Genomic DNA, 9,902 nt, shown 5'->3' with positions numbered 1-9,902 from the left:
TTATAGTTTTAAAAAAATTATTTTTTAATATTTTTATTTTTATTATTGAAATTTTATTAAACACAATAAAAAATATTTTTTTATTTTTTTTATAATTTAATAGACCCAAACAAACACTTATAAAATACCAATGGCCTATTTAAAAAAAAAATTATTTTAACTTTTGAGAAAATCAACTTGATGAACATGTCTTCTGGATGCAATATTTATTGTTGCACATTTGTTATTTGTTAATTTATGTTTGGACGTTGTTCCTAGTTTTGTGAATTTTGAAATTTAATTTTGCATACTGGGTTTTAAAGGTTTCCAAACATAAGTACATACTAGTACTACATAATTACGGAAATTATTTTTGATATTGGGGTGAAAATGAGGTTTTTTAGAATTATGGATGGATAAGGGTGTTATTTTTAAATGTGGAATTTTTTTGTTTAAAATATGGAAATCGGACCCTCCAATTTTTGATTTTTTTTTTATAAAAAAAAATTACAACAAACAAATCGGACCTCCGATTTGATATTAAAAAAATTTTAAAAACTAATTTATAAAATAATCAGACAGTCCGATTACTGATTCCATATCAAAATAAAAACACATATACTACTAATAGAATTACATTGCACATATTCATCTTCTATAGTAAAATTTTTTAGCCACATAACTACATAAGAATTCCTCCGAGAAATGAATCCTAATATCCTATTTAGTTCTATTCAATATTCCATAAAAGAGAAACAGAGAAAGAAAACAAAAGTGGAGATTAAGTAAATTAATGGAGAATAGAGGTGTATTATTATTATTATTATTATTATTATTATGATGATGTGAAAATTCAGGTGAAGTGGTCCACTTCACATGAAATTGATACTTGAGAGCCGTTAGATAAAAATTGAGTTAAATCAGTCAAATTATCTAACGGCTCTCAAGTATCAACTTCACTTGAAGTGGATTTTACATGGGTTTCCACCTTATTATTATTATTATTATTATTATTATTATTATTATTTGCTTCAGTTTTGGTAACCCACCAATTTTCTTATTTACTTGTTCGTGTTCTCTCTTTTTCTCCTCCCTTTCAAGATCTATGCCACCATTCAATAGATCAGATCTATTCTTGAGTCTATTTACTCAATTGTTACTTGTACGATTCACATCTTGCTATGTTTTTGTTACAGTTGGCGTAAGAAAAGGTGAAGAATAGTGAATTCTAACATGTGAAGATGGTAAGGGATCTTCAATTCTGATTCTTGAATGAGCTTTTTTTTTCCCGTCATTTTGATTCTTGGCGTAAGAAAATGCTTTTTTGGTTTTCGACATCCATTTTACTACACATTTGTTTTCAGTCCGCGCTATTCAATTTCCATTCGTTCCTTACTGTGATACTACTGGGAATATGTGCCTGCACTTACTTCAAAATGCAGTTTCAGCAGTCCTTGAACAAAGAACTGGGTATGTATTTGCATCTATATACATACATACATATATAGATACGTTTCTATATATAATACTGATCGTTCACACGTTTTACCTTTCATTGTTGCTTGTTGTTGATCCAGGATTTAGTAAAATGTGATAGTGATAGGTAATAGATAATGGATGTAGAATAGATTGCACTAGTGTAGTGTTTATGGAGATGTTGAACTGTTGATTATCCATCATGGCTTCATCTTAGTACATATGCTTTCGTTATGAATGCTGCTTTTTGGTGTGGTGTTGTGAGGATATAGTATTTACTTTAGGGTTAGGATATTAATTTATGTTTCTTGAAGCAATTCAATTTGCCCACATGTTAGATGTAGATGACTAGCTTTTACATAGTAAAATGGCATATGTGATACTCTCTTGATTTTCAGATGGAGGAGAATGGAGAAATAGAGAAGCTTTAGTTCAGCCATGAAATTTTCTATCCCATTTTTAGCCTTAACCAAAAACACCCATTTTCTAAACCTTTATCAGTTTACCTTGTTTGGGAGCTTATCTAAACATCTAAGCATGGAAAACAATTGGGGATAATATAGTTCCTTGTCCTCAATGTGCTCCTAATGTTATTTTTATTGAACATTTTAGAGTTCTCTTAATCAAGATAGTTATTAGTCTTGAATACTAAAACAGAGCAGCTGAACCCTAATATGCTGCAATAGGATACAGGAGAGTGAGATTGTTATCACATTGAAGAGTAAGGCACAAGATGCAAACATTTATAGATAACACACAATCATCATCAATCTGATGCAAATTTAACAAGTCGCTACAACAGAAGTCCTGTAGCATAAGTGAGTAAACAAATTACAGAACCAAAACATAGTTATGTTTAGTTCTCTAGGACTTAAAGTAACTAATGTTTTAAAAACCTAAACATGCTCATGGGGTTGGAATAATTGTCTTCAATATACTACACGTAACTTTCAATGTTAATTTCACCACTAATAGACTTGTTGATCTCTTCCTTCACTTACATTTCTACATCATTGGTTTATTCCTCCTTTACATATTATATAGGTTCCTGTCCCCATGATCTAGAAGGACTTGAACTAGTTTTCTTCTTCACTTTTGCTTGTTGCCTCACGTTTTTTATAGGTGAACCAGTCCCAACCACATCAACCCTAAGTCAAAGTATCATTGTGAAAAATCAACACATCTAAATTTTCGAATGATCAAATTATTTCTTTCAGAAAAAACACCCAATTTGGTCCTCAAGGAATTCTAAATCGGATGCTTTGGTCCCCAATATTTATTCACTATAAGTCCTCAAGAATTACTCCCGCCAGACAAATTAGTCCTTTCGTCATTTTGAAGGGGGACTAGGGACCTATTTGTTCAACACATTGAAAATTTGATTGAAAGTGACCGAGGGACTCTGTCCGACGAGAATAACTCTCGAGGACTTTTAGTGAATAAAAATTTGATGGGGACCAAAGTGTCTGATCTGAAAATTTGACAACCAATTTGGCTATTTACTCTTTCTTTTATGTCATTCTTGTCTGGGTCCCATTTTTTAAAATCAATGGTGAGAAATCTCACATGATAATGACTTGTGAACATCTAACCTTTGGACGATTTGTTCCCTTATCTTGACTCATTTATCCTATCAAACAATCTTTGCTGTGTTAAATGTTATTTTGATATACTTAACTAAATCCAAGTCTTATAAATTTGGTTGCTAAATCTTTTTAGAGGGCGATTTTGACCTAAAAAGCCTTTGAAGAAACAAAAGCAAAATCGGGAAGGGTAAAAAAAAAAAAGAAACTATATGGTGTGACTCTTGGTTGTGATTGAAACATGTGATGATACACCTTTAGCATCACAACTTCCCCATGGTGATGGTGTGCGCATGGCGGCACCATTATTTTCTGTTATTGAATAGAGTCCCTAATTTTGACGATATTAAACATTGAATCAAGGGGAAGCATTTCACTGTTTATGCTTCTATTGTTTGCGGTTACCCTTACTCTTTCTACAAATGTATGATAATATTCACATGTGAATTTACATGTTTGCCTCGGTCAATCACAATTCTTTTAGAATCCTTCACCTAGATATATTATATTTTGATTCTTTGAATCATTGGATATATCTTTTGGATTTTGCAAATTTGTTTGCTTTCTTCATAGCATATGTTTAGAACTTGCTGAACAAGTGACATTAGTGACAAGTTCTGATGGTTTCAATGGCTAAGAGAAGGGGGGTTGAATCTTAGCCCATTTTTTGCTTGCTAACACTTGCTGGACTTAGAGGAGACTTTTCTGTTTTTAGCTCGTCCCTAGCCACGAGACTTTTTTATTTTGTCTCGTCACTTGGCACGAGACATTTTTGGTTTTTGCTCCTGTGCAGTAGAAAACAGAAATGGAGTAGGAGAGAAGGAAGATTACACCCAGATATATTCTGGTTCAGCTGTTAAGTGCAGTGCAGCCTACATCCAGTCTCCATCACAACAATGATGGAATTTCACTATAATCAACCTGATTACAAACTATAAAGTGCTAACCCAACTTACAAGGGGATTCCCACAGAATCATGAAACACAACATAGATGAACAAAGGAACTCTAAGACATCTATGGCTTTTTCTTTTAATTTTGCACTCTTTGTCTTTTTCTGCTCTATGGCTTTTTCATACAAACCTCACTGTTTGCCTTTTTCCATGAGACTCAAGACATGACAAAATTAAACAGAAAAATACTAAACATAATACATTGAAGGAGAAGAAAATCTGTAAGTTTAGGTAGCTCTGAGAATCATGTGCCTTGCACTCTTACTTCTAACTCCTTGCTCCAAACAGTGGTTGTTCTCCCTTTTTATAGAAGAGAGAAGCCTCCACACTTGAAGCCAAAAACCCAAGACAACTTCTTCTTCCTTCAAGAAACCGGTTCGGCCACACAGAGAGAGAAGAGATAACCATGTAATAACCAACATGCAATTACCTCTAGTCCTTCCTTGGTCATCACTCTTCATCAATCCGAGCTCTCCATCCTTGGCTTGCTCTCCAAGATGGATTTCTGGCCCTTGATGCTTCATGATGATGATGGCTTCATATGTTTCAATCTCTGCCTCTTCTATCACTTCGCCACTCTAGCTACTTTCTGTGGTGGTTGAGCAGAATCAAAGACAAGCCATGCCTCCAAGAATCTCACCTTGTTGGCCGAGATCTTCTTCTTTCTTTTTGAGCATGAAGAACCCAAGATTACTTCACCAAATCTATCCATATTTGATGACAATCTCAGCCACAGCTCATTTTTATTTTAGTATGTTTTCTTACCATCATTAACTTGATGGTCTTGTTGCATGCAGTTCTTTCTTTCTTTTGGTAGCTGAACATAGCTTCCATTATTTCCTGGACAATGACCGAAGAAGAAGAAAGAATGAGAGAGAAGAGAGAATCTGAAGAAAAGCAATTCAAAGTGATTAAACAAATTAATTAAAAATAACTTGCTTTTACTTCCCTTAGAGTGGCGTGTAGCAATGATGTCTTCAATCAAATCAATGTCAAATTCTCTCTCATGTTTCCAATGCTAGCAATTAAGTTTTGAAATCCATCTTTAATAAGAAAATGGAATCCGTTGAAAGCATAGAGCCAAATTGTTTTCTTTTTAACTTGGTTTCGGACCAAGCTTGGAAACATTCATCAAAAATAATATTGGGCTTGGTAGCAACAAAATTTAATCTGGCCCAATTGGTAACATTTGCTTTCCTGATGAATTTTTGGATCATGCATAAAACACATAGGAAAGCATTTTCAGTTTGATTAAGTTGGCCCAAGTAAGATAACAAAATCAATTCAGCCATATTCATCATATATTATCAAAACTAAAGGCTGAATGTGATTGGGCTTGCACCAGAATTAATTTTCGGCCCAAGTAAACTCTGCACAGCAAAATTAATTTAATTAACATATATAAATTAGATTAATAATTTTGCTGTTAATAATGTTTGATCATCATCAATTTAATTTAGAGTTTTCCAAACTCATCAATCTCCCCCTTGATGACAAACATTATTAAAATTGAAATGGAAAAAAATTTAAAGATTTGAGTATAAAGTACTCCCTTTGAAGATTTAAATTTCTCCCCCTTTCTAATTGTCACATGACTTTGCCTTAATATATGCTGTTTTTACCAAGGGAAGCACTAACCTGTAACAATTTTAATCAAGCTTCAAGTAACAATGTTATTCAACATATTTATTTTAAAATGTTGAATGCTTGATTTATGAGCAGATTTGTATGATACACAAAACTCATTTGTTATCAATAAATTGATTATCTGCTCAAACTTTACACACATCAACTGATTCCAAAACAATGTAGTTCAAAAAATTTTCAAATATTTTCAGTCAAGATATCAGAGCAATATTATTCAAGTAAGAAAATATTTTTGAATCACTCATGATCACATCAAAAACATTGCAGCTGTTAGATATCACAGTTTAAAGGAACCGCCAAAAATAAATTTTCAAACCAACATGTTTACCAAGATGAATAAGAATATTCCTATTTCAATACAAGCATGTTCATCAAGATAAATCAACAACCAGGCATTCATATGATCAATATAAATATATTGTCAAACATTATTAACAGCAAAATTATTAATCTAATTTATATATGTTAATTAAATTAATTTTGCTGTGCAGGGTTTACTTGGGCCGAAAAATAATTCTGGTGCAAGCCCAATCACATTCAGCCTTTAGTTTTGATAATATATGATGAATATGGCTGAATTGATTTTGTTATCTTACTTGGGCCAACTTAATCAAACTGAAAATGCTTTCCTATGTGTTTTATGCATGATCCAAAAATTCATCAGGAAAGCAAATGTTACCAATTGGGCCAGATTAAATTTTGTTGCTACCAAACCCAATATTATTTTTGATGAATGTTTCCAAGCTTGGTCCGAAACCAAGTTAAAAAGAAAACAATTTGGCTCCATGCTTTCAACAGATTACATTTTCTTATTAGAGATGGATTTCAAAACTTAATTGCTAGCATTGGAAACATGAGAGAGAATTTGACATTGATTTGATTGAAGGCATCATTGCTACACGCCACTCTAAGGGAAGTAAAAGCAAGTTATTTTCAATTAATTTGTTTAATCACTTTGAATTGCTTTTCTTCAGATTCTCTCTTCTCTCTCATTCTTTCTTCTTCTTCGGTCATTGTCCAGGAAATAATGGAAGCTATGTTCAGCTACCAAAAGAAAGAAGGAGCTGCATGCAACAAGACCATCAAGCTAATGATGGCAAGAAAACATACTAAAATAAAAATGAGCTGTGGCTGAGATTGTCATCAAATATGGATAGATTTGGTGAGGTAATCTTGAGTTCTTCATGCTCAAAAAGGAAGAAGAAGATCTCGGCCAGCAAGGTGAGATTCTTGGAGGCATGGCTTGTCTTTGATTCTGCTCAACCACCACAGGAAGTAGGCAGAGATTGTCTTGAGTGGCGAAGTGATGGAAGAGGCAGAGATTGGAGCAGATGAAGCCATCATCATCATGAAGCATCAAGGGCCAGAAATCTATCTTGGAGAGCAAGCCAAGGATGGAGAGCTCGGATTGATGAAGAGTGATGACCAAGGAAGGACTAGAGGTAATTGCATGTTGGTTATTGCATGGTTATCTCTTCTCTCTCTGTGTGGCCGAACCGGTTTCTTGAAGGAAGAAGAAGTTGGCTTGGTTTTTTGGCTTCAAGTGTGGATGCTTCTCTCTTCTATAAAAAGGGAGAACAACCACTGTTTGGAGCAAGGAGTTAGAAGTAAGAGTGCAATGCACAGGATTCTCAGAGCTACCTAAGCTTACAGATTTTTTTCTCCTTCAATGTATTATGTTTAGTATTTTTCTGTTTAATTTTGTCATGTCTTGAGTCTCATGGAAAAAGGCAAACAGTGAGTTTTGTATGAAAAAGCCATAGAGCGGAAAAAGGCAGAGAGTGCAAAATTAAAAGAAAAAACTATAGATGTCTTAGAGTTCCTTTGTTCATCTATGTTGTGTTTCATGATTCTGTGGGAATCCCCTTGTAAGTTGGGTTAGCACTTTACAGTTTGTAATCAGGTTGATTATAGTGAAATTCCATCATTGTTGTGATGGAGACTGGATGTAGGCTACACTGCACTTAGCAGCTGAACCAGGATATATCTGGGTGTAATCTTTCTTCTCTCCTACTCCATTTCTGTTTTCTACTGCACAGGAGCAAAAACTAAAAAATGTCTCGTGCCAAGTGACGAGACAAAATGAAAAAGTCTTGCGGCTAAGGACGAGCTAAAAACAGAAAAGTCTCCTCTAAGTCCAGCAAGTGTTAGCAAGCAAAAATGGGGCTAAGATTCAACCCCCCTTCTCTTAGCCACTGAAACCATCAATTGGTATCAGAGCTTGGTCTCAAAGAGATCAAGCTTTGCAGCTTGGAGTAAAGATCCTCATGGCAGAAAACAGTGGCGCAAATGTGGTGTCCTATAATCTGACTGAAGGTCAATCAAGCAACAGACCTCCTCTTTTCAATGGAAAAAATTATACCTATTGGAAGGAGAGGATGAAGATATTTGTACAAGCAGTGGATTACAGACTTTGGAAGATTATCCTGGAAGGGCCTCAATTTCCAACTACCACAAGTGCTGAAGGAGTAGTCTCTCTCAAACCAGAAGCAAGATGGACCGAGGAAGATAGGAAGAAGGTAGAATTAAATGTCAAGGCAGTAAACCTGCTCAACTGTGCTATCAGCTTTGAGGAGTACCGACGGGTATCACGATGCACAACGGCAAAGGAAATCTGGGACAAGCTACAAATCACTCATGAAGGAACCACCATTGTTAAGAAGACTCGGACAGACATGTTGAACAGAGAATATGAAATGTTTGCAATGAAGGAAGGAGAATCCATTGATGAACTGTTCGAACGGTTCAACACCATCATTGTTGGCTTAGATGCTCTGGGAATTACACATTCAGAATTTGTGCTAGTGAGAAGAGTGTTGAGATGTCTTACAAAAGAATGGGAAACAAAAGCTTTAATTATTTCTGAGAGCAGTGGCTTAGATTCCATGACAGTTGATGATTTGAGAGGAAATCTTCTTGCTTTTGAAAACACCTATTTGAAAAAAGATTCAAAAAAGAAAGGAATTGCTTTTTCTTCTGTAACTAACCCTATGGATGATGAATCCAGTGATAACTCTTCTGAAAAGGAGTTTGTGTTGTTTGCAAAAAAATTCAGGAAAACGGTGAAGCTCAAAGGCAAAGGCAGCAGCTCAAGGAAGATGAAGAAAGACCTTAGCAAAGTAACCTGTTACAATTGCAAGGAAATGTGGCATTTCAGATCTGATTATCCCAAGTTAAAGAAGGAGAAAAGCTGAAAAGAGTAAAGAAGAAGGGACTGATGGCCTCATGGGAAGACTTGGAAAATGACTCAGATGATGATGATGAAGAAACCGAGACCAAGTCACAACCATGTCTCATGGCAGATCACATAGATCAGTTGTGCCTAGCATCCAAACGGAAAGAAAATATGTGGTATATGGACAGCGAATGTTCTAGGCATATGACCGAAAAAATAACCTTCTTCATAAAGCTTGATGAATATGATGGAGGTCTTGTCACTTTTTTTGATGATGCAAAAGGAAAAATAATGGCTGTTGGAAAAGTTGGTAAAAATTTTTCTTCTTGTATAAATGATGTTCTCCTTGTACATGGTTTGAAACATAATTTGCTTAGTGTTAGTCAATTGTGTGATTTGGATTTTGAAGAAGTTTGTTTGTGAGAAAACTGGGGATATTTTATTTGAAGCTAAAAGGTGTAACAATGTGTATGGATTAACTCTTGAGGATTTAAAGGAACAAAATGTAACATGCTTTACATCTCTTGAATATGAAAAATGGCTTTGGCATAGAAAGTTGGGCCATGCTAGCATGTACCAAATTTCTAAGCTAGTCAAAAAGAATTTGGTTAGAAGAATTCCAAACATCAAGTTTGATAAGGATCTTACTTGTGATGCTTGCCAATTGGGCAAACAAGTAAAATCCTCTTTTATATCAAAAGATGGAATCTCAACCAAAAGGCCATTGGAGATGTTACATATTGATCTTTTTGGTCCTACTAGAACTCAAAGTTTAGGAGGAAAACACTGTGGTCTTGTGGTGTTAGATGATTACTCTAGATTGGGTTTGGTACTTTTTCTTGCTCATAAGAATGATGCTTTTCATGCCTTTTCCACTCTTTGCAAGAAAATTCAAAATGAAAACGATTTAAAAATTGCTCATTTGAGAAGTGATCATGGAAGAGAATTTGAAAATCAAGACTTTGAAAAATTCTGTGATGACTTAGGAATTTCTCATAATTTCTCATGTCCTAGAACCCCCCAACAAAATGGGGTGGTTGAAAGAAGGAATAGAAGTCTTCAAGAGATGACTAGGGCTATGCTATGTGAG

The 9,902-nt window shown here is 34.6% G+C and overlaps 1 protein-coding gene across 1 annotated transcript; it reads left to right on the top strand.

Moving 5' to 3' along the window:
- The first annotated feature begins 1,027 nt into the window (after nucleotides 1-1,027).
- On the top strand, nucleotides 1,028-9,272 carry LOC140182766 (uncharacterized). The gene is made up of 2 exons (XM_072230137.1): nucleotides 1,028-1,223; nucleotides 6,129-9,272. Exon 2 carries the CDS (start codon nucleotides 7,905-7,907, stop codon nucleotides 8,829-8,831), a length of 927 nt encoding a protein of 308 aa, XP_072086238.1. The 5' UTR covers nucleotides 1,028-1,223; nucleotides 6,129-7,904; the 3' UTR covers nucleotides 8,832-9,272.
- Nucleotides 9,273-9,902: the final 630 nt, after the last annotated feature.

This window comes from Arachis hypogaea, chromosome 20 (genome assembly GCF_003086295.3).
Source record: "Arachis hypogaea cultivar Tifrunner chromosome 20, arahy.Tifrunner.gnm2.J5K5, whole genome shotgun sequence".
NCBI lineage: Eukaryota > Viridiplantae > Streptophyta > Magnoliopsida > Fabales > Fabaceae > Arachis > Arachis hypogaea.
The sequence above is the reverse complement of the archived record's forward strand: the minus strand, read 5'-3'. Positions and strand labels throughout refer to the sequence as shown.

Excerpts from the sequence above, each read along its gene's own strand:
- LOC140182766 (XM_072230137.1), top strand. The coding sequence starts at position 7,905 with ATGGCAGAAAACAGTGGCGCAAATGTGGTGTCCTATAATCTGACTGAA.